The following is a 26,065-nucleotide window of genomic DNA, read 5'->3' as shown; positions in this document are numbered from 1 at the left end:
AAAGGTTTCCATGTCTTATCTTTTGCTGCTTCAGAAATTTTAGCAGCTTCTGGGGTTTCCATCCGCTTCATAAAATCTCTTTCTTTAGAATCAAAGAAAATTGGTTGAGAAATGGCGGGGCCATTTTTATATTAAAGATTTATTTTTCAAAAGATAATTATAAAAAATGGTTGACGGGGTTTTTTCCTGGCGGGCAGCAGGCCAACTATTTTATGCTACAACAGCATCATTTTTAGAACTACGTTGAGTTAACTTTAGCTATCTTGTTTAGCATGGGTCAGGCTAGCCCACAAACTCAAAAGCTATCCAGACCCTACTAAGTCATTTTTGATAAGGAAGCTTTTATCAGCGCAGAGTCGCCGGGGCTCACCGGATTTTCGCCTTCCGATCACGCGACCCGTGTTGCATGAGCTCATTTCGTCATTAAGCTCTGAATTAAGCCACACCAACGGGTCGGCTTACCAGCGTACGCTTTACACGGCGATGTTTCTGATAGCATTTTGTGGCTATTTTCGAGTAGGCGAAATAGCAGCCAAGACCAAGGGTTCAGTGCATTCGGTATTACAATTTAGGCAAGTACAATTTCTGCCAAATGCTCACGAGTCACGCATGGCTAAGATTACAATCTCCGAGTTTAAACATAATACCTCTAATAGGCCATTTGACATCATAATACAGTAGAACGAGTCACAGCCTTTTTGTCAGCTCAATGCTCTTATCCAATACTGCATGGTTAGGGGCTCCGGTCACGGACCCCTTTTTTCTCTTTTGCTGACGCCTCCCCTGTAGCGGTGGGTCAGTTTAATACCGAACTACATCGATGCCTTATTTTCTGTGGCCTCGATGCCGCTCATTATAAATCTCACAGTTTTCGCATCGGTGCCGCAAGCCACGCGGCTGAAATGGGCTTTACTGACGCACAGATTAGAACCCTTGGTCGTGGGAAATCTGACGCCTTTAGACTTTATATTCGCAACAAATCATTACACGCTAAGTAACTGCTTCACGTGGTAAGAGATTCAAGCAGGAGCTTGTCTCTTACTACTGATTAGTGGTTTCGTTTAGATTTTTCCTTCCTGTAGACTGTGAGGAATTTAAGCATGGACTTGTTCCCTCACATAATAATTATAACAGCTTTGCTATGCGAGAGTTTAAGCAGGGGCTTGTTCTCAAGTAGCTAAGTTTATCAGATATAAACTTTGCTGCAGCTAGTATAGGCAAGTTTATCATTATCTCTGCTACGCAGCGGGAAGTTAAGCAGGGGCTTGTTCCCTGGTAGTAGCTTGCTACGATTACACCTATTTTCACCTATATTAAATGAAGACTGTTTTTGCTCATTATCTTTCTACTATGGGGAATTCAAGCAGGGGCTTGTTCCTCAGAAGTAGGCTAGCATTTAATATATTCTTTCAAACTTTAATGTATGTCGTCTTAGCCGTCATTTGTTTATCTTTTCCTTTATTTTGGGATCCGGCTTTGGTGAGGCTTGCCACAAATGTGTGTGGCGTGTGGCCTGTTTTCACGCCCACCTGCGCTAACCATCCGTCGTGTTTTTGGTAATTAAGCTGTCACTAAAGTTATTTTAGTCAATAAATCGCCACCCTCGTGGCCAAATTATTCCATCTTGGTTATCTCACTTTTAATCTGAGTTGTCTTCCGATTAACAACCGGCGGATAACAATTTAAAGTTCTCGTAGGCATCTACATAAAAAACATATTTTTCATTTTATAAAAGAATGATTGCCTGCGCTCATCTTGTCGTTTACTTTGTGATTGAATATTTCACGCCCGAGTGGCAAAAAAATATTCGAGACATCACTCAAGAGGTTGTTGATTGTCTGAACAAGAACAGTATTTAAAATCTTTAATAACATTTGTGGCTGTTGTTCCTTTTTTCCACGCCCCACGATCCTCCAAAATTCCCAAGCCTCCTCATAGGAGCGCAATTTTTTTCGACAACCTAACAATAAAAATAAAATGAACGCATGACGCAAAGCATGACATTGCGTTACACACAGCGTGACATTAAGTGGCACAGAGCGTGACAGTCACGCGTGACGTTGCGTGACGTGACATAAAAAGGGACAAAACCCTAGTCAGGGGTGCTCGTTGGCTGTTTTCTTTGCCTAGCCCCGGCTAGGACTTTTTCCCGCCGCTGACAAGGCGGCTGTCGTTTTACCTGTGCATTTTTACCTCTGCCGAGGTGAGTTCCCGAGAGATCTCTGAGCACCTCCTGTTACCAGTTGGGCCGGAGCGGGTTCACCCGGAGGTACCGTCCACTGGCAGACATCCCCCACTACTCCGTAATTCTCATCCGCACAAGCCCTTAAACATGGTTCATATGGTTGCCGACCATAACCCCACTAAGGCTTCACCAGAATTTGTGAACTAACAATAAGTTACGGCCGCGTTCACTTATATATAGTTCACTTTGTCACGTTTTTCACTTGTGGTGCTATCTTTGAGCCAATAAACACATACGCATGCGCTTTGAAAATTAAGTAAAAAATATTTTTTTTATATATATATATATATATATAACCAGATCGTGCCAAGGTCTTCGGCAAAAACAATGTTGGTTACGTTCCATGCTTTTTTTGCCAGTTATCAAAGAACTTTATTCTCTTTCTTGAACGAAATAAACAAACAAATTGATTTTGTTATTGCACAATACAACTTAATATCGGCCTTTCGTCCGCTAAATCGCCAATGCTTAATGCTATTTTAGCGACTCTTCGTTTTCTTTCTATAAATTTGTCCCTTTCTGTGCCATTTATACTGTTGCCGTAAAGAGTTTATATAAAAGCATGGGTTTTTATTTTATCACGAAAACTGACAATGTAAACTTAATTATTGACCCATTATTGAACTGGCGTTTATGATAATGATTCCGTCACACAAGATCGCCCACGAATAAAAAACATTATCAATATTATTGCTGTCTTCAATGCGGTTTTTTTTATTTCACCAAGCTTTTACGCCTGCTTGACAAAAAAATATCGGAAGGTTAACACCGTCGAGGCGATGTAAAAAGCAAAACAGAATAAATCACATCCGATTGATGCTGCTACCGTATATTCCACAAAAAAAAATAAATTAAATTTTGTCATGGGGGTTTCCCATTTCTTGACAGCAATACACCCACGCAAAACAATAACTTCCTGTGTCCGCTTAAGTCACGAAACACTGACTCGCGATTTTTGCGTGCCGCTCTCGATTTGTGCGTGCCGCTCGCGATTTTTGCGTGCCACTCGCGCCGCTCGCGATTTTTGCACACACATATATGATAGGAGTTTTGGACACAGGATTCTGGTGCAACGAGACGAGCATGCGAGCCATGGCGAGCATGCGACACGAGGTGTGCCAGAATCCTGTGCCAAAACTCCTATCATATATGTGTGTATTATTATGTTGAAAGAACATGGCACGGTTACCTTTCCCTATGAAATTTGAGCCCGATGCATTAAATACCTTTTCTGTGATGTGGGTTATGTACGGGCTGAGTAGCGCTTTTGCCACCCAGACATTTTTTGAAAGCTAGTCTAAAGCTAAGAAAACAGACATTAAGGACCCATTAAGATGAAGAAATGAAATCGTAATGTCATTTTATTGCGGGGCATTTCCTGTTACTTGACAGTCCGCGGTTTTTTGGTCCTCTGACTAATCAGGAGAACGTACGTGTCCACGGCGTGTACAAAAGATTAGTGATCTGTTACATGCGACCCTTCCTACTATCGCCGTCATCCTGTGTTCAACTTCCTTGTTGCTAGATTGTAAATCTTCCCACCGCCTCCCCAGTCACCGACCCGCGGACTGTCAATGTCTTACTTTTCGCATAAAGTCTTTTCTAAACGTGGCGGAATTTTTGTCCCACATCTTTCCTGAAGAGATTTTAATTATTGGCTTTTAACGTCACTTTCGTGGCCATTTATCCCAAACAGTTGGTTTTTCAATCTGTTTTCTACTTTTCTCTTCAGCAAACGAGTGCGACCCATGCAGAGCTCTCGATTTCGCAACCGTCAACTAAATGCCTCGCAATAAAATATCGATCTCCTTTAATATTACACACAAAGAGCTTAAAATTTCGCCAAAACGTTTTGCAAGCTCTTCAAACACCCGGAGTGAAGTCTTTTATAGCATGGTGCCTTCTCAACGCAAAGTTGTATGCTAATAAGGCAAAGTAAAGAATGACGTCAACATAGGATACCGATACGATATGGCCGCGCTGACTCACGGCTTGAACTTGGGCCCTCCGGTGTTTCGTAAAGAGCTTTTGTCCAAGAATAATAGAGCGTGAACTGAAAGGCTTTCTTTTGTTAAGCAAGAGTGTAGTTGTTTTCTTTAACTTACAGCTCAAATCACATACCTAAAGGTAAGTTTCTTGCTTCAATTTAAAAACTGTTCAGCAAATTCAACTTATATAAAATGATGACGCTTTTCCTCTTTTCTTCTTTGTGCGGTGATCAGAAAAACACATATTATGTAATTGTTTCAATATACCGAACGAGACACGATTCGCCAACTTCGATTCATAATAAGTATTATTTAACGAGTTATCTAATATAGTACCACCTACTCGACAATGTAGATGCGTCTGTATATCAGTAAGACTGAAATCTCGTCGATGTACAACAGTGAGATAGATGCGTCTATATATCAGTAAGACTTAAATCTCGCCGACGTACAACGGCGAGGTAGATGCGTTTGTTTATAAGTAAGACTGAAATCTCGTCGATGTACAACAGCGAGATAGATGCGTCTGTATAGAAGTAAGGCAATGTAAGGTAATTTGCACCTCGACTTCTACTTTTCTCTTCAGCAAACGAGTGCGACCCATGCAGAGCTCTCGATTTCGCAACCGTCAACTAAATGCCTCGCAATAAAATATTGATCTCCTTTAATATTACACACAAAGAGCTTAAAATTTCGCCAAAACGTTTTACAAGCTCTTCAAACAGCCGGAGTGAAGTCTTTTATAGCATGGTGCCTTCTCAACGCAAAGTTGTATGCTAATAAGGCAAAGTAAAGAATGACGTCAACATAGGATACCGATACGATATGGCCGTGCTGACTCACGGCTTGAACTCGGGCCCTCCGGCGTTTCGTAAAGAGCTTTTGTCCAAGAATAATAGAGCGTGAACTGAAAGACTTTCTTTTGTTTAGGAAGAGTGTAGTTGTTTTCTTTAACTTACAGCTCGAATCACATACCTAAAGGTAAGTTTCTTGCTTTAATTTAAAAACTGTTCAGCAAATTCAACTTATATAAATGATGACGCTTTTCCTCTTTTCTTCTTTGTGCGGTGATCAGAAAAACACATATTATGTAATTGTTTCAATATACCGAACGAGACACGATTCGCCAACTTCGATTCGTAATATGTTTTATTTAACGAGTTATCTAATATAGTGCCACCTAGTCGACAATGTAGATGCGTCTGTATATCAGTAAGACTGAAATCTCTTCGATGTACAACAGTGAGGTAGATGCGTCTATATATCAGTAAGACTGAAATCTCGCCGACGTACAACGGCGAGGTAGATGCGTCTATATATCAGTAAGACTTAAATCTCGCCGACGTACAACGGCGAGGTAGATGCGTCTATATATCAGTAAGACTGAAATCTCGCCGACGTACAACGGCGAGGTATATGCGTCTATATATCAGTAAGACTTAAATCTCGCCGACGTACAACGGCGAGGTAGATGCGTCTATATATCAGTAAGACTTAAATCTCGCCGACGTACAACGGCGAGGTAGATGCGTCTATATATCAGTAAGACTGAAATCTCGCCGACGTACAACGGCGAGGTAGATGCGTCTATATATCAGTAAGACTTAAATCTCGCCGACGTACAACGGCGAGGTAGATGCGTCTGTATATCAGTAAGACTTAAATCTCTTCGATGTACAACAGTGAGGTAGATGCGTCTATATATCAGTAAGACTTAAATCTCGCCGACGTACAACGGCGAGGTAGATGCGTCTATATATCAGTAACACTTAAATCTCGCCGACGTACAACGGCGAGGTAGATGCGTCTATATATAAGTAAGACTGAAATCTCGCCGACGTACAACGGCGAGGTAGATGCGTTTGTATATAAGTAAGACTGAAATCTCGTCGACGTACAACAGCGAGATAGATGCGTCTGTTTATGAGGAAGACTGAAATCTCGCTGATGTACAACGGCGAGGAAAATGTGTCTGTATGTATCAGTAAGACTGAAATCTCGCCGATGTACAACGGCGAGGTAGATGCGTCTGTATATATTAAGTAAAGCTCAAATCTCGCCGCGATGGACAACGGCAAGGAATCGAAGATGCGTCTGTAATCAGTAATAATAACAATAACAACTTTATTTAACCACGGTTAAGACTGAAATCTCGCCACGGTAAGACTGAAATCTCGCCGATGTACAACGGCGAGGAAGATGCATCTGTATATCAGTAAGAATGAAATCTCGCCGATGTACAACGGCAAGGAATCGAAGATACGTCTGTATATAAGTAAGACTGAAATCTCGCTGATGCACAACGTCTAGGAAGATGTTTCTGTATTTAGTCTGATCAATAGCAATAGCGGATGTCAATCTCCGATCTCGATTGTTGTTAGGATGAATTAAATAATTCTTCTAACATCAATCGACGATCGACTCGCCAAAAAAATAGGAGACAGTCGATCTCCGTTGTTGGGATGAATTGAATTCTGATTGCGACATTCAAATGAAAAAAAGCTATTCTATATACTGAAACAATTAATGATATGTGAATGTCTGTACTCCCTCTTTGTGTTATTTTTAACCTTGCATTTCATGTCATGGTTCAGTACATAAAACCGCTGTTTCGTCGGTTGGCCTTATGATCTCGTGCTATTTGAATGCTGCTCTCGATGACATTTTCTTTCAATGAGCCGCTCAAAAGATGTTCCCATCGCTGCAGCTTTATCTTGAAAGCAGATTATTCTAATATATTATTGTCCTTTTTTTCATTTTGCTCACTGTAATGTTCAGTGGTGTTGTGTGTTTTACCGACCTTAATTTGTATTAACATAATTGTAACACTGGCTGCCTGCCCTTTTAATTTTAACTCTACAGTTATTTCAGGCTGCCAGACTCCTAAATATTTATTTGTACTATATATATATTCTCTTTTATATCAATTTGTTACCGAAAGAACTGATCGATAATATAACTGAATGTCACCAAAATGCCACTTTCGGAGCTCAAAATTTTGGGCAAGTTTCTTTGTTTCACGAGAGAAAAGAAAGCACTCTAGAAGAAAATACCTGTCAAATGTGGATAATTACATCAAGAAAGTACTACGTGGAAAGCGATTTTACCTCTTCATGTACTTTTATTTATTTGACAAACTTTCTAAGAAAATCGGTAAACTAATAGCATTGCTTGATTTGTGTGCGAAGCGAAATAATTGGTCAAAAATTAGGTATTTGAAAGGTGAGAGATTGTTCTTTTCTATGCCCGAAGGATTACCTGAAAAATATGGTTTTGCACTCGAAGCTCGTTTCGCGCGTTATTTGAATAACGTTACGTTATTTGTATTTGGTCTTTAAAACACGTAAAATGACTGGCAGTCCGATTTGTTTAAATTCATGTAAATCAAAAGAAATTAGCCAATCCAAACTATGATATATGTCGATTAGTAAATGCTAAGCGATTTTGAAGAACGCTTTAGATCTGAAAAAGCATGGCGCAGAACTTTCCAAGTGTCACTCGTGTTCTATGCCCAATAATTTTTTTAAATAACAAACGTTGGATTTGATATTTACAGATGACTGAGGCCCTTAAACGAAAGGGCTTTACTTGTTGTTCAAACAATAGAATAAGGGCTCTTTGTTTCCTTCCTTCCCAGGAAAACAAAATGTGACGCTCTCGAACAGTGTGTCCTTTCCATGTAGATCAGAACAACTGAACCAGTATGGCACAAGAAGTTTCTCCAGCAGATCTAGACATACAGACCAGCGACACCTTCGATAGATTTCTGGAAATAATACAGGAAGGAACAAAGGACGAGGTGGAAATTTTCTTGTCACGTCTAACTGGAACGGCTAAAGGGGCAAGTAAATGCAGTGCCGATTTTCGGAACGATCCTTCAAAGCAACTTGCAGACGCCCTCGAAGATAATGATGTTGTTGAAGTTTGGAAACTTATAGCTAATGCAAACGAGAATGAAAACGGCAAGACACTTGAAAACTTAACTGAGGTCTGCAGAACCATCGCCGAGAAGGAGAACAACAAAGAAGATGGGCGTAATTTCAAATGGAGTTGGGATTGCAAGGAATTGTGGAAAAAACTGAAAAGTTCAATATACTGGATTTTCCAGTGCGACGAAGACGACAAAGAGGATGAGACAGAAATGCGAATTGAAAAAGAACAGAAATGGGTCAAAATACTTAGCAACCCAATGTACATTAGTCTGGAATGGCTGTGGAGAAATAATCCCAAGTCTGAGTATAAGAAAGGGATAAGACGTAAAGAAAGCAAGTTTGCAGACGTCATTGAAGCCGCCTTGGATGACGCATACCTCCTGGAGAAAATCGCCTCGTACGACAAGCACTACAGCCAAGATGAATACACGAATCGAGCAATGGAATATGAAAAATTTGCTGCTGATATCGTCGAGCAAATTGACACTTCCGATTTAAGCCAACTTCACGAAATAATGGACATCAAAGGAAATGGTTCTTTACTGAAGAAGATGCCCGGCAATTTTAATCAGAGTTTGAGTCTTCTCAAGATGGCTGCTGATAAAAAACGGAAATGGGTTGGTATGAGCTTTGATGGATTTTTTTAACATTTCATTCTTCAAGTCTATCCAAAACTATATATATATAATTGGACAAGTCGACCCCATACATGAATGTATGAGAGTGGAATTTGTCCCCATTTTATCTAGATCAGAATATATAATGGCTACGAAACCGACTTAGAACGTTGTTCCCGTAGAGCGTTGATTTTTAATGTAACAAAATTTCTTTTTAAAGCCCCAAATAAGCTTACTTAGTTAATAGATTTCCTTTGGAATCAAATATTAGTTATACCGTCTTTCTCGATTAAACGCCGTGTCTTCAACAGATGAAAGTAGGCCCCTTGGGTATTTGTTTCTTTAACCTTCGAAGAAGGGGATTAGTAGGGCAGGAAAAGGAATTGTAAGCAATACTTGCACAAACAGAATGGAAAATTGCATTTACGTGTGCTGAACAGCGATTCTAAAAGCTTTAACTGTGATTATTAATTAATGATATGAATTGTGTTCTCTTCCAGTTCGTAGCAAGCCCCAAGTGCCAATTTGTTCTCAACGATGTCGTTTATCGCGGATGGCGAAATTGGCATTATAAAGGCATAGTAAGAAAAACATTACGATTCGTTTTTCATTTCCTTCTCGTCGCACTTACTTGTCTCGTTTACATTCCTGTTCGACTGATGCGGACATGTTGCTACTGTCACAAGTATCAAAACAAGCGCTGCTGGAAGTTTAGAATGTTATACGAATATCCTTACTCCAAGTTCATCAACCACACCATGTCGTACGTGGTATTTCTGTGCTTGGTTTTCCTCTCGTCTTACACGGAAAAGTTTGGAACAACTGCAACAGGCCTTGTGTGGATAGGTAAGTTTTTTTTTCTTTTGATGTTTGAGCCGCGGTGGGACCCTGCCACAATTTAGCAGTCCGTCATCGAAGGCCATTCGTCGTCTATGAATGTGTCTTTTGTTGAGATCTGTAACCTACAATTAAACAAAGTACCAACAAGATGAGATGAGATGAGATGAGATGAGATGAAATGAGATGAGATGAGATGATATAAGATGATAAGACAAGAGAAGACAAGAGAAGATAAGATAAGACAAGACAAGACAAGACAAGACAAGACGAGACGAGACGAGACGAGACGAGACGAGACGAGACGAGACGAGACGAGACGAGACGAGACGAGACGAGACGAGACGAGACGAGACGAGATAAGATAAGATAAGATAAGATAAGATGAGATAAGATGACATAAGATAAGATACGATAAGATGAGATGAGATGAGATGAGATGAGATGGGATGAGATGAAATGAGATGAGATGAGATGAGATGAGATGAGATGAGATGAGATGAGATGAGATGAGATGAGATGAGATGAGATGAGATGAGATAAGATGAGATGAGATGAGATAAGATAAGATAAGATAAGATAAAACTTTATTTAAAATCAGTATCAACTACCTACCTTCCTTGTACGCTACTTTGGCCCACAATTTAAAAAATTAAAAATGCTTTATTTTCGAAACACCACTAGATAAAGTTTTTTTTTTTTTATCAGTTCTTGCCTTCAAGTACTGAGGACCTAGACTTTTTTTAATAAGCATCACGAGTCTGGCGATTTGATCTCCAGGAGTCAACTGTCAAAGAACGCTGAATTAACGTCTTTTTTCAATTTCATCCATAGACTACCCGGTACTTGTCTTTGTTTGTGGCCTATTCCTACAGGGAGCCCTGGAGATCACCAGGCGCGGATTTTTGAATTACTTTTCAAAATGGTGGAATGTTGTAGACACATTGATTGTCTTGACATTCCTGCTGTCCTACATAGTGTGGCTTAGTGCGTGGGGGATTTACGGCGAGTGGAAGCCACGAAAAGATGCATTTATCGTCTCTAATACCATTTATGCCAGCGCCACCGTGATGGCCTTTTTCCACTTGGCCCACATTCTTCAAGTCAATTCAGTGTTGGGTCCCTTGCAGCTGTCACTTTACAAAATGCTGAAAGATGCCCTAAAGTTTCTCGCAATCTTTCTGCTCCTCTACTTCGCGTTTGCTACTGGGGTGGCCAAGATATACTCGTACTATGTCGCCTCTCAAATCAGACTAGAAGAACTAGACAACAGTTACGACCACCAAGCATTCCATCCATTTGGCAGGTATGTATAACGGAATGATAAAGACTGGTCTAAGGATCGCCCCCTTCTTAATGTTCGTCTGGAAAATTTAAAATGTAGCATTATAAGGATTAATTTTTTGTTTGGTAAACAAACGCTCGTAGAATACAGGATGCATCGCAGAAAACCTAGATTTCTCTGTCGCCGCAACTGCTACGTGACCCCTCGTTATTGAATTTCCTGTTTCTACTTTCTGTTCTCAGATATCGTTTTATTTCATAGAAATGCGTGTATATTAATTATTATACTATTTTTTACCTTTATGACACGATAAAAAAATTAATAGGCCATTGTTTTCCCTTGACAGTATTATACCGGTCCACCAAATTTAGTTTTCCTATTTTCATATTTGCCCGCTTTAGTAGTACAGAAACAGTGATGACGTATTTTTCACATCCTTCTCATACTAACCTCTTACTAACCAGGGGCCCGTTTCTCGAAAGCCCCGAGAACTTTTCGGGCCCATAAAGCCATTTTAAATTATCTGTATTTTAAAAACAGAGAAGTGTATAGGCCTGACACTTTGTATGAAGTATACCTCTGTTTATATGAAAAATATCTTGAAATTAAACATCTTTGTAATTATAAGGTTTGAGATTTTGCTTTAGCTTTTCGGGTGCGAAAACTTTTCGGGACCTTCGAGAAACGGGCCCCAGGGCTGGCTAAAGACCAAAAAATTTTATTGATTAACTTAGTTTGTACCTCATGACAGCAAGTCACCAAAAATAGTCTTTCGCAGAAAAAAATAACATGTCCGTAGAATCCATTAGAATAGCTATCGATACTCCTGAGTTCCTGAAACCATTTACTTGGCCATTCACCTAACATATGAGTTGTGTTGTATATTTCAGGCACAAAGACACTTTTAATGAAATGTTTTGGCTGTTGGTTGGTGGTGTGGAAGAAGACAATATCCCAGTGAAAGATCCCGCGTTTGCACTCACGTCCACCTTTGGGCGCATTTTTATGGTAGCCCACGTGATCTGTACCGTCATGGTAGCTTTAAACATGCTGATCGCTATGATGAACAACTCGTTTAACAAAATCATGGTAAGTTTTCTTCAATGTTTTTAAATTAATTTCAGCGAGGAAACGTCTTCATGTGTTTGATGATAATAACGATGATGATGATGATGATGTTGATGATGATGATACCAACTTCACTCAAAAGTGCTTTATAGAGGGGTCCTCCTACTTAGTTACAAATAAATATTAGTATATACACACTCACTGATCTTGATGTTTCAAGCAATCTGATTGCTTCGCTATCTCGCGTTTCGCCGGCGTTTCTAAATCGCAATTACTAAGAATACAAGAAGATGCTGTACCAGAAAATACAAAAAAGGCTACCAAATTTGGCCTGGTGGTTTTCAAAGAAAGAGAATACTATATTTCGCAATTTGCAGCTCAATGTACACACGATGCAACTCGAGTAACGAAAAACATGTTGCTTACTGTCAAGTCGCTCTTCGCCAAGCATCGACAGAAATGAATACCGCGGATTTATCGGGAGCAACATCAAATGTTATTCAACCGATTGCAAGATCCTCCACAAATATTCAGGACAACGTCTTTGTGCAAGAAAACATCGAGTTTTCACCACAGTTCTGCACACATTGTATAATCCAAATTTTCAGGTCGATCCTTTGCCAACTGCTCTTTCAATTTTCACTTCAAGTTAACTTCAAAAGCTTTGATTCAACGGTCAAAATGTTTAGCAAGCAGGTCTTTGATTCGGATTGCTGGTTTGAATGGTGTTAATTACCATTTTGCTAGATTATGACGAGAATTTTATAGAATATTAACTAGATTTGACATGTTTGAAGATTCTGTAAACTGTCTCGCGCATGCCGGTTAGTGCCGCTTATACGTTTTCCACGCATAAATTGAGAGTTCATTTAAAATGACTTTAAATGGTTTCCTTCTGAAAACTTTCAGATCGCTTGTTGTTGAGATCACATCGTGTGTATATACTAAATATACTTTGCGGCTCGGAAAATATTCTACCGCTATTCACTTCGGTTTCAAAGAATAATTGTTAAATTAATATTAAAAAAATATACCAGAAAAAAACAAAAACAAAAACAATATATTCAGTATTTTACAAATCTATAAGTAAAGTAGCTTAATTAACAGTAACTTGCCCTCTAAATTCTCTTTAGAACATTAAAATATTACAATCTAGTGAATTTTCTAAATTGTTCTACTCGTCGGCAGCAAAGTTTGTCGAAGTTGAGAGACTCCAATTCCCATTTGAACTAGACGTCTGACTGCGTGTACCCAGGCAGTCGTAGCTAGTCGTTATACTGAGAAGCAGTGTAGTGCAATTTAGCTTGCGGAAGCGTGTTGCAGGTTTGCCATTTGGAAGCTATCCTACCTTTGATTGCATTTCTTGGAATGGGTTATGCACCTATCAATGTCAATGTTGTGGAACTGCACGTATTTCAGGCATCCTACTGATGAACGGTTACGGCAATTAGATTTTTTCAGGAGCGCCATTACGTTCATGGTCTTTAGAATTGGTAAACAATCTAATGACCAAAAGAAAGACAACGAAAGTAAAATAAAAACAAAAAAGGAACAAAGAAAGAGGGATAAGCACAATTTTAATGGATAATTCAGTAATTCAGCCAAGAATACGTAGGCATGTTGCTCCCAGGCAGATCTAATCATCCAGCTAGCCTCAGTGTAACTGTTAACTAACAAATATTAAGCTATGACCACAGATCGCTCCAGCAGTCTTATTTACAAGGAAATCAGGAACACCTACGACGTAGATTCGTTATATCTCGCGAGGCGATTAGAACAGAATTCGCTAAGACAAGTTCACTACTAATCGCACCTTCGTTATTTACATCGATGCAAGGAAGAAAACTTTCTATCACAGTTTCTTCTCTCAAGACCACCTACCGACAATCCCAAAGCCTGGGAAGTTGCACGAAAGACCGGTTGGAAATACCTACGTATCCTTATTGGCGAAAGTCATCACAAACTTCAATTCCTCGGTGAAGATTGGCAAAGAATCAAACAAAACATCGAGTCCACCATCGAGACCTCCCACTACGAGGCATTACATCAAGCCATCGAACAACGCTGTGAACGCGTCAGAGTAGAAATTGAACGGAGGCATGAGCGAAAGCTTAAGAAACTGCCAGCTTCCACGGATGAAGAAGAGCTAAAAAGGAAATGGGTAGTAAATATTTCTAGCAGAAGATTGCAGAGCAACGAAACATCACTTTTGAGGAAAGGGTTAAGTTTTGCCATCACACCACGCATCTTACCCACGAAAGAAATACTCGCTTCTGTTGAAGCCTCAATATACCACTTGCCTCGAGAAAAACAAGACGCCACTAGAGCGGAGATTTACGGAGTTCTAAAGCAGGCTAAACCACCAAAACAACAAAACCTCACAAGCGAAGAACGGAGAGCACTTAAAGACCTAAAGAGTGACGAAAACATCGTGATCATCAGAGCGGACAAAGGGAACTGTACAGTTGTCATGAACAAAACTGACTATCATAACCAGGTCCAGGAGATGTTGCAAGATCAGAACGTCTATATGCCAATCACCGACAAAAGGCGCAATTCGACTTCAAAAACGGAGCTTGAGCTACAGAGAAAATTCTCGGACCTCAAGAAACTTGGGAACCTCAGTGAAACAGAGTACTGGAAACTACGCCCCTCTGATTCCACACCAGCGTCGTTTTACGGTTTGCCTAAGATCCACAAAGTGGAACTTAAACAAATGGACGATCATTTCACTCTCCCGGAAAACACAGAAACGCGAATACCACTGAGGCCCATAAACAGCTGTATTGGCGCGCCGATCTACGAACTATCAAAGTATCTGGCCTCCCTTCTGAAGCACCTCGTGAATGAAATCGAATATTCTGTCAAGAACGCTAAACAGTTTGCGGAGTTTGTAAGTGACCAGGAAGTGGCTGATGACGAGCTGGTCGTATCGTTTGACGTGGTTTCACTATTCACCTCCATACCAATCGACATGGCTATAGATATCGTTCAGCGAAAACTCGAGCGATCTGACGATTGGAGAAGTCATACACAGCTGACTAAAGGCCAGGTCCTGGATCTACTCTCCTTTTTGCTGCACAACAGTTATTTTGTATTCGAGGGAACCCAATACCACCAGGTATCGGGATGTGCCATGGGATCGCCAGTCAGTGCGGTGATCGCAGAGCTTGTAATGTAAGAAGTTGAGAAGAAAGCGTTAGAAACTTCGCCCGTTCAACCAAGGTGGTGGCGCCGCTATGTCGATGATTCGAATGCGTGCATTAAGAGGGACGGTGTTGAAGCTTTTCACAGCCACTTAAACTCGATAAACGCCAACATTCAGTTTACAGTGGAGATGCCCACAACAACTATGAGCAAGAACAGCATAGCCTTCCTGGACACCAACAACACCGTTAATGAGGATGGTAGGATCGAGGTGGGTGTATACCGCAAGACCACACATACGAGCAAGTATTTAGACTTCCATTCACACAGCCCAGCGCAAAGCAAGAGAGCTGTCGTTAAGACTCTAATGGACCGAGCTAAGTGCATTCCATCAACAACCGCGCAAAGACAAAACGAGAAACAACGCGTTATTAATGACTTAAAAGCTAACGGTTATCCCGAGAGCTTCATCAAGTCAGCTGGCGAATCAAACAAAACAAACACGAAATCAAGAACCCAGGAGAATCCGAAGGCATACACGTCCATCCCGTATGTGAAAGGAGTGTCGGAGCGCGTTCGACGGATTTTGAGCCGCGAAAACATCAAGACAGCGTTTAAACCAGTACGAACGTTAGGAAATATCTTCAAAAAGCCCAAGGACCGACCGAATAAAGAGCGGTTGAAAGGAATTGTATACAAAGTGACTTGCAGGACATGCTCATTTGCATACGTTGGGGAAAGCAAAAGAAGCTGGAAATCGCGAAGAGCCGAACACAAGCCCGGAACAAACGGAAATATCAACTCCGCGATTAAACATCATGCAGAAATCGGCCACGACATACATCCAAGTTACGCCGAAATTCTTGAAACAGGTGTAAGCAGCAAGAACAAAAGACTGTTTCTGGAGTCTTTACATTCTTTCCTCGACAAAAACACTATAAACGAAAGAGCGCCCTTCCCAAGGGTTTACGCATCGCTAGTTGCTCCCCAGGGGGGCAACGAACAATAACGTCAATGCAACTTATTAGAATTCTGCGAACCTTGCAAAATCCATCATTCTCTGAAGAAGATCGCAGAAGGCGATCGAAAATTTAGAGTATCCTTTTTATATTTTTAGATCTGTTTAAACCATTTTTATATTTTAAATCAAATACCCTCTTGGATTAATATAGAAGGCTTATAATAATGTAAAATTGCATTATATATGCAGGCGGGCCTGGTGATCGATTACAAACCAAAATTCTCTCCTTTCTTAGGAAAACGCTATTGTAGAGTGGCAATTCTCAAGAACCCAGATGTGGCTGGAATGGATCGACGAAGGCAATACTATTCCCGTGCCTTTCAACCTCGTGTACTATTTTTTGTACTGTTTTCTCCCAAACTTCTGTAAAACCTGTTGCTGTAAAGAGGTAAGATAGCTCATTATCACTAAGGACTGCTTTTCCTCGCTCGGTCTCCGTTATCACCGAGCTCGAGATCTTATTTGATTAGATAGTAGTTTTATGTCTAGCATATCAGAGGGCCATTTTTGCGGACAACGATATTAAACCTCAATAGGAAATAATAAACCTCGGGTGTATTTAATATAAGGAAGCGGGAAAAGGGGGAGGTGGATGCCACCACCGCCCCCGGAGGTTTTTTCTTGATTTTGAAAAAAAGATTTACTCTATGATACTGAAACTTTCAGTTGCTGTTCATTTATCCCTTGCGAAAATTTTGCTATGTGAACTATGTCGTGCCAACTTCAATTTGTGAAGTTGGCATGACAAGGTCATAATTACAAGCAGCAAGCTTGACCAAAAATCGTCACTTTTGACATATTTCTTTATTTTCCAGATTTTTAAAACAAAACCGTGCGATTTGTTTAATTCCACATTCCATTAGCATTATGGCTTGATTTTGTATCAATTTCCTTATTTTTTGACTTTCAAAGAAAATAGCGAAATCCAAGATGGCGGATCCAAGATGGTGGCTGTAAAAACGTCATATGACGTCACAGCCAACAAAAATTATGTCATCTTGTATAGTAAGCTAAGGATTATTTACTCAGTGCAAAATAAGGTCGCTGCGCATTAACAGTAATAGCCCCCCCCCCCTCTCTTACACCTCGGTAGGGGGTATGAATTTGCATGTACGTCCGAGGGTGAAGTTGGTTAATTTTGTGAAGATCGAGGTTAATGACTCACAATTTATCAAAATCTTGCCCCTACAAGTTAAATTGACAATGTTATTTAAATACGTTGTTTAGGGCTCCGCTAGAAGTAACTTTCTGTTTGTCGTCTATTTGTCGTTTTCTCAGGTCTACGACGAAACATTAAGGGCAGTAAATAAAAATTACTTTAATTTTTAATTTTCTTCAATTCTTTATCATTTATTCACGCAAGAAAAAGTTTTTCTTCCAAGTTCTTCGAAATTTAAATCCTACGATTCTTTCGGTAGATGTTCGTGTAATGTAAATTAAAAGATAAGTAAAACAAAAACTTTAAATGAGTGAGCTTGTGCGGGAAAACGGTATGAAATTTAAAATGAAACAGTCAGCCCACCACTTTTGACAAAGTACTGATTGACATGGTAGGCTGACTTTTTCCAATTAAAGACAAGATGCTGTTCAAGTACACTGACACCGTATTACTTATTCGCTGACGGTTAACTTAATTTAGAAAAAATGCATTCGTTTTTTTTCCTTCGGAAAAGGTTTGCTCGATGCGTCAGCCGAGAGCAACTCTAGCTTAATAAGTGTTCTCAAAGCTTCCCGCGTGTACCATGACTCGATATCTGGTGCACGCTAAAGCATGAACCAATTGTTTTATAACATTGCAGGTGGAACTGTACATGACAAAAATATTTGCTCACGCTATGGGCGTCCACTATTGCACGCTTACGTATACTGATTACGCGGCTCTGCTACCTATGTTATAAACAAAAATAATAATTTGGAATTGAAAGGTAGAAACAAACCACAGACGTAATAACAAACCGAAAACGAACAAGGATGGTCACTACCAAGGAAGATAAATATTAAAACAAAACTCTAAAAAACCCATTTTTATGATGCGCCGCCCGTGACTTCGCTTTATTAACTTGACTTACGTATTATAACTGTGTTTACTTCAAGCAAAGTCAAAATGACCCGCGGCAAAGTATTTCACTAGTGCAGGGACGTGAAGACCAAGGCCGTTTACATGTGCAGGTTAGTTATAAATATTTGTTAAACTGTTACCATATATGCATAGTAGTAACTAGCCCACTCACTCACACGCTCACACACAAGCACGTTCTTCTTGCATGCAAATGATTATACTAAAGTATAATCACTCGCCTTCTTATTTACTTCTTTACATATGTGCACCTGCCTCTGTCTTATCACTTACTCCTTTTCCTCTTCTGGAAACAGCACAGAACATAAGGAAGTAAGATTGCATGCCAAAAGGAAGAGGAGTGACGTGTTGAAGCCCCTCCAGTTGCCCGATAATAAATGCGATTTTACAACTCCACTGAAGCGAATTTTACAACATTTTACAAAATATATCCATTTTCCATAAGCGTAAAATTTTGCATTGAAAAGCTCAAAGCTCTAGTGTCGCCTTTAAATGCTCGAAAATCTATTTATTAGTTTGAGACATTAAAAGTGTGTGATAATTTGTACCAAATTATTATGAAACATATATGAAAAAGTGGATTTACATCACATTTACTCCGAGAAAATACATGCATAGGGACTGTACTGATAGTTAGGTAACACCCGTCTTCCAAAGAAGTAACTTAGGTAGTGCGTCCCTCGTGATCATGAACTGCCACAGTTCACGAGGAACGCACTACCTTAGTTACTTTTTTGGAAGACGGGTGTTACATAGTATCTAGTACCTAGTAATTATACGCCCAGCTTCCCCTTCCCTCTTCCATTATACACGTAAACGACACCTGGATTCTCTTTAGATGCACTTGCGAAACACGAATGAATACTACTGAACGTTGAGTTGTTAGACAAACAGTACAATGTAGCAAAGTTCAACAGCGCAATCCATTTCTGACAAAATCACTTGATTTCAAATATGATTCGCTATCTGACTCTACTACAGTAGTTGCAATTGCAGATTTGCTTACACTGAACTATTGAGTGTCTGACTCTCGTTCCCATTCCCTTGAGTTTCTGGCGAAATGAAAGAAGAATAATCACGAGCGTAATGAAGAACTCGCGCTACCAGTGTCACTTTATTAATCGGGCGTGGCAGGCCGATTCGTATTTTACCCTTTGGGCGTCCTAGTCGATAGTCTCCTGTCGGCCAAAAAAGACGGGGATAGCCTGGGGCTGCTACAAAACCGCTACGGGTGACGCATACCGCAATCGGTTTCATTTTAGTTTTGACAGGAAATCGTTGCAGGCATACTGGGTCGACTTTGGGGCTAATGTGTAATCGGGTTGTGTTTTTTGCTTCGGCGGAAGGACAGAGAAAAAAGCTCAAGGGCAAAGTACTAATATTCACCATTGTGAAACTGCACTTACTTTGACAAGTTAAAGTCATTTTTGTAAATGAAAAAGGTAACGTCATTGATGTCACGCAGTGTTTTTTAGCAAAGTAGACGGTTTGCTGGTTTCTGACCGTGAATGGGGGTGTGATCTTGCGGTATATATTTTGAGCCGGACTCCGCCGTAAAACTTTTTTTTAATTAGCAAGAACTGTGTCGATTTGCATTTCTGAACAGTTGGTCGTCAATTCGTTTGTCACAAAGAGTAACATGTTTGTACAGCATGTTTTGGAATAATTTTAGATTTGGTTTATAGTAAGACGCTTCTGAAGACCTGAGCAAAACATTGGGAATGTACAGTATTGGTAGGAACTTGAATGGAAATTTTCACAAGATGGATAAAGCTATCAACTGAAAAAAATGGACTTCAAAATAAAAATTTTTGAATAATTAGATGTCAATTGGATTTTGTTGTAATTAAATTTTCTCGCGGCTTGGATGCATAATATCACGGCTTTGAAAGTCTTCAAATAATTGGAAAGGTTCCTTTCTTCCTTCTGATCTGATTGTTATTTCCATGTATTGATTATTTGAAAGTGGTTTTCGTTGATAAAAAAGGGGGTTTTCACTGAACTGCTTGAAGTATTTATAGACTTAATCAAATTACATTGTGCACGAAATATTTTTCTTTTTTTGTTTTTACGTGAAATGAATTTTCTTTTTATGCCATTCAACTGGTTTAAGTCGATTATGTTGAAGATTTGTAACGCAATATAAATTTTCCAACCTAAGCTGGAGCTTGCCTAGGCGTGTGTGTTAAAAAGAAGATGACTTCTACAGCTTACGGAAACTGCGCGACATATGCAAACTGCGTGAAACTGCGTGACATCACCCAAAACCTCCGCTTTGTTGACACCATCCCCTTCCCTCCCCCAAATGTGGCATTCTCTCTCATGGGGGGGGGGGGGGAGGTAATTGAAGTAGAAAGCTCGATGGGATAGGGTGGAGTAAAAGACTGCAGGAGAGGGGAAGGAGTGGGAGGATGGGAGTAGAAAGGGAGGGACAGGTGGGGGTGAACGTATAAGGAGAGGGAAAGGGAGGGAGAATTAAAATCTATGCTTGGTTATATCACGCAACCTTTGACTTCTGTTGTTTTCTCACAAGAACAAAACTTAAGATGGGGTTCTACTTGAATTTGAATGAAATTTTAAGAGATTTAAAGAAGGTATTGAAGAAAAAAATGGAAACACCACCAAACAGTGGACCCCCTCGCAAGAGCACTCCGGGTTGTCAGGGGACATCTTGGTGTCCGTCCACCAATTTTTAACTCCACATTCTAACTTTAAAATCACATTAAATCTCCAATATTTCTTATTTGTCTAAATTTTACTAATCCTTTGAGAAAATCTATCGCCTCCCAGACATCCCCCAAAATTGCCCAAAAATTTACAAAATACTGCAAAACAAAGATATATGGGATAAGTAAAGCTTTTTTGGATTTCTTGAAACGCGGCTGAAATGGTTTTCAGTTTTTTCCAGCCCGTATACTACTATTCAGTACTACTATTCTTCATCCGTTGCTATTACAGTAATGGTATGAAACAAATACCTAATCATTGGTCAACAAGTTGACAATAGTAGTTACCTGATAAAGAGTTGTAGTACTGTTCCATGAAAGTGTAAGGGCTGGACAATACCGAAATGGTCAGCCACCTAAAGCGTTGGAAAAATGGTCTTCAGGTAAAACCCCGCGTTTACTAAGTATTGCGAAAAGGCTGCACTTTGCTCAGTGTTAAAAATTTATATTTTCTAGTCGTCTAGTTCAATCATTGATTTGTATTGTGCGAAATATATTTATAAATTGAGACCATTATGTCATTAAGTAATAATGCAATCTTGAAAACATTACAGATATTATGTTCTACACACTAATACAGCTCATGCAGACTGTGACTTACGCAAACCTCCGACTGAGTGTTACTTAAGTGACCGTTTTCCAGTGATTTTTACTGTACTGTACCCTGCCTTTCAAGTCAAAGCAGATAGTTAATTATTAACTGCCCGATTTTAATTGTTTCCACTTCCCTTAGGCTCATGCTGCTTGAGATAGATTTTACATTACATGACCTTTATTTATACTCGAATTACAGAGTAGCCTGAAAAGGCTAATATCCTCGAGAACATAAATAGTATAAGTAACGAAACGAGTCGAGGCTATAAGTAGTTGTAACAGGTTAACATTCAGACTGACGCAAAGTAATCATGTCCTTAAGATATATATTTGGGAGATCTTCACTTGTTTAGCCGTCGAAGTCTCAGCTTTATTCTCCTCTTTCCAGGAAATATCTGGAAGTGTGTATATTTCACTAAGAAAAATGGAATAACTTTCCATTGCCTTTGGTCATTAGACTGACACAAGCGCACGTCACCCAGACCACTTTCAACGTTTCATTAAATACTGAAAAATCAATCATATTGAGTCCGTCCTCGTTCTTACCTTTAACAATACTTGTCTTTCTATTTATCTCGAAAAAATATGGTGGTATCGATGAGAGCGGAAATAGGAAACAAATTGCCAGGACATCACCCCACCCCCATCCCAACCAAGTGAATTCTTTTACTCTGAGTATCCCATAGCATCTTTTCATCGATTTTCCTTAATATCCACCCTCCCCCTCCCTTCCACGATAGTTATTGCACAGTCCGTTACCGAACTTGTGAAAGCAACGAGTAAACGTATTACTAACACTGAAAGTAGTTAACATAACGTACTTCTATTTACATTAGGAAGAAAATCACGAAGAACCAAACTGGATAACTCGGGTAATTATCATTTTGCCGATACTTTTAATTTCCTTTTTTCATTCGTTGTTTCTAATGGGTCGCTGAAGAAATGAATAAATCACTGTTCATTGATGTTCTAGCATTTTGCCAGCTGCTGCAGCTGTATTTGTTCTGGGGGTACCTGCAGATGCACGTTTGGCTGCATCTGCTGCAAGGCAGAGAAATATTCAATGAGAGAGGTATGCTATCCACGCTGTGTTTTGTATTTCGCTTTTATTTATACTATTTTATTGCGCAGTTTCTATTTAAAAATTTGCAGGAGTTAGTCACTTGAAATCGTAGACGGATATAGGACCCAGATTCAATATTATATGACGCACGACAGAGGGCATTGAGGCTGTAAACCAACTAAATAAGCTCTTAATTAGCCGAGTTCTATATTTTTCCTTAAGGTCTTAGGCACACATTTTTACAATTCTGATTCGGCTGCATAAGGAACTGAACTGGTGCGCTTCTTTTTTTAATAATTTACCTACTCTTATAAAAGAAGCAACATCGCTTCCCATTTTTAAAAATTTTTCTTAGACTTCATTTTAGACAGTAGTTTTTAAATTTTTAAAATAATTATAATTCTTTTGTATTTTTAAGTGCTGATTGGGCCACCCTGCCTAAATAAAGTTGACCTTTACCTTTTAACCGAGAATTTCTAAGCTTGGATAAGCGGAACACTTGTCGAGCGTTTCACTACTGCTACGAGCTTAGCACTTGCCTTTAAATTACACATTGATAATTTGCTTAACCAAACTACTTTCTTGTTTACTATTACAGAGACGTATGCAGGAAATGAAAACATTGGTCGTGAAGAATCTGAAAAAGCGTTACTCAGCTAGATGGAAAGAAATTACCTCACCGTGACCAGCAGCAAATCGGGTGACAAGTGCAAATTTAGGTTTTTTGCCTCTCTGCGTACGTAAAAACTGCATTATATTTTTTGATAAAAAATAAACGCTTAGTAAAGGAAAAAAAAAGAACTTGTATAGCGTCGGTAAATTGAAAGGAAAAAACTGGAGATAACCAAGATAAACGTTTATTGTTGCTCCACCAATGTTTAACTTTCCAACGAAGGAGTTTGCTTACTCGGCGCTGATGAAGCAATTAGAAAACTTGTTATATTGGGAAGTAGTCAGGTAGCTTGGAAGTGGTGCCATGTGAAGCCAATTTAAAGTTGGGTGCCATGTGAAACGATCATCGGGCAGAAGTTGAGTATGGCACTCAGTTCAATTTCTGGGTAGCGCTGTCAGCAACGAGGCTGGAAGGTCAAATAATAACCCTGATATGTGTTTCTTATCGGCAACTTAATTCAAAATAGATAACACAAAACTATTTGGTAGTCTGGTCGGTTTGCAAAGTTCCAATGAAGTTAGCCTGTTCCAGGCTCTCGGTACTTGGGGATGAGTGAAAAACGATTGTCTACCATCAGACTACTCGGCTCCTCCTCGCTATTTGCTTGTAGGTTATTTGGCTTCCACCCCGGAGTCTACCGAAAACAGTACTTTCACCAGCTACTCGCCCTAGTTTTCTTTTTTAGCGATGCGCCTTGTTCACTATTCGCTCATAGAAAACTCGGGACAAGTGAAAAAAGCCAACAAAATGCATACATACCTCATAAGGTGATAACTAAACCTTGCCATGTGCAAAACGACTTAGCCAATCAGAGGGCGCGTTATATGAACAAAGTTTATAATGAGCTATGAAAGCAACTAGGTGCAGGTGTCTTATACTCTTCCGAGATATCCCAATCTAGTTTTTGTCAATCAAACACTTTTACGTTCGCTTGGCTCATATTAACCATTCTACTTCTGAAAATTAAAATCTATCACAGTGCTTTGTTAAGGTAAAATATCGGGAGTCTTACTAATCACGAAAATATTGGGTTAATTAGATAGAGAATAATACATGGTTGTGCGGAGATATGAAATTTATCTTTGATTACTATGGCCCATTCACCATTGAAACATGGCAAACCTGTCAGCACGTGACTGGTGATATTAAACACACGTAAAAAATTCTCGTAATTTTACACACGTTGTGATACTGTTTTTCTCGGTGGTCAAAATCCTAACAAACAACCGCAGTTTGTAAAACAAATGATCTTTACGTTCGCTTGGCTCATTTTAACCATTCTACTTTTGAAAAATTTAAAATTGATCACCCTGTGGTTAAGAGTAAATATCGCGAGTCTAAGTTATCAGGAATAGATGCTAATGACATTATAAAGTTAACATAGTGATCTCGCGAATATCTTAATAAAGGGGGTGAATAGGTTCGCGGATCGACGGATTTGGCGTTAAAAGCCAACGGATCGATTGTGGATTTTAGCGATAAATTAGGCAGATTCGTGGATTTCGAAAATACAGCTGATCGCGGATTAGCTGAAAATTTTCGCTCAGATTCCGGAGTCTTTATTTTTAGGAAATAAGAAGCGTAACTTCTTAAAACGTTGGCATGAATAACAACATCTGCTGTCCGTTACAGTGAAACTTTACCTCAGAAATTTACTTGGATACGAGCGAAAATAGTGGAGGATTGACAGATTTGACCAAAAAATAGCACGAATCGGTGGATTTGCGTATCCCTATTCACCCCCTCCTGAATACATCGTGTTTGCCCCAAGTGTCTCTTAATACTATTTGCAAGCTGGTCCATTATGAAAGGAAGAAATATTAATCTGACTGGTTCTCTGAGCGTTCCAAGTTTTCCAGTATGGACCGCATGCCGCTAAATGAAGATAGACAGCTCACGAAATATGTCCGCCAATTTACGTTTATAATACAATACACAAAATAAAACTTTTCGGTTTTTTGTACGTACGTAGAAAACTTGTTTACGTAAGAGAAAGTTATTCAATTTTTCTTATTTCCCAATCAGTGTAAGGACTGAACAACCTTGTTCAGTAACATTAATATTATTGAAGGTAAACGCTAGTCTCAAGTCCAAACAGAAAAGTGCACGACAACTCACTCAATCGCATTTCACATTTTCCATAAAACAGAAAAATCTTTTATCCGTAGACTAAGGGACGGACCATTTTTTTGGAGGAGATATAAAAAATTTTCCTCTGCGAACTTTTTTTAGTCAGTTATGCACCTCTGCAAACATTTTTTTCGAAATACAAACTATTTTTTGTTACACATATCGTGTTTGCAAACAATTTATTTTGTCTTTCTAGACCTTGAATTGCAAACAATTTTTTTCATATCCCTCGATCCCCCAAAAAATAATGGTCCGTCCCTAACAGACACTTTTTTCTAAAAAGTAAGATTGACGTTTTATCAAGGGTAGGCGGGGGAGGGGCCACAAAGGTTCGCCAAATCAGAAAATGACGCTTTAAATGACTCTTAAAATGCAAGAAATGTGGACTTGAGTTTTCAAAGTTTGCCGGGGTTGGGAGAATACCCTCGACCTCCTTAGATGTTCATGCCTCCGGCGCCCTGAACCGCCTAACACATTTTGTTGATTGCAGTTATACAAATGTAACATTTGTAAAGGTGCATACAAATCGAAAACATGATCATTATAAGCAGTGGAAAGAGGACGGTTTATGCAGTGATTGCTGTAAAATACGCGGCAAATCTTCACGAGAGTAGAGAATAATCCCGATTTCTCGAGCCCTCACGGGAAACGAAAATTACTTC

The 26,065-nt window shown here is 39.5% G+C and overlaps 1 protein-coding gene across 3 annotated transcripts in view; it reads left to right on the top strand.

Annotated features, from left to right (window-relative positions):
• The window catches only part of LOC144666885 (short transient receptor potential channel 4-like), a 92,557-nt gene extending 67,321 nt beyond the window's left edge, over positions 1 to 25,236 (top strand). The window contains exons 1-10 of one of the 3 annotated variants that reach the window (XM_078528324.1): positions 4,238 to 4,372; positions 7,871 to 8,782; positions 9,283 to 9,628; positions 10,454 to 10,925; positions 11,795 to 11,993; positions 16,376 to 16,528; positions 18,235 to 18,309; positions 22,374 to 22,409; positions 22,511 to 22,609; positions 23,199 to 25,236. In XM_078528324.1, coding sequence (XP_078384450.1) covers positions 7,937 to 8,782; positions 9,283 to 9,628; positions 10,454 to 10,925; positions 11,795 to 11,993; positions 16,376 to 16,528; positions 18,235 to 18,309; positions 22,374 to 22,409; positions 22,511 to 22,609; positions 23,199 to 23,285 — 2,313 coding nt within the window. In that variant the 5' untranslated portion in view covers positions 4,238 to 4,372; positions 7,871 to 7,936 and the 3' untranslated portion in view covers positions 23,286 to 25,236. Of the gene's footprint in view, positions 1 to 4,237; positions 4,373 to 5,125; positions 5,215 to 7,870; positions 8,783 to 9,282; positions 9,629 to 10,453; positions 10,926 to 11,794; positions 11,994 to 16,375; positions 16,529 to 18,234; positions 18,310 to 22,373; positions 22,410 to 22,510; positions 22,610 to 23,198 lie in introns of those variants that run through there. The other 2 variants (XM_078528316.1, XM_078528333.1) reach the window with 2 other exon arrangements.
• Positions 25,237 to 26,065: the final 829 nt, after the last annotated feature.

The sequence above is a fragment of the Oculina patagonica genome, chromosome 1 (genome assembly GCF_052425735.1).
Source record: "Oculina patagonica isolate OP01 chromosome 1, crgOcupat, whole genome shotgun sequence".
NCBI classification, from domain to species: Eukaryota; Metazoa; Cnidaria; class Anthozoa; order Scleractinia; family Oculinidae; genus Oculina; species Oculina patagonica.
Note: the sequence above shows the minus strand (reverse complement) of the source record. Positions and strands in the feature narration are given on the sequence as shown.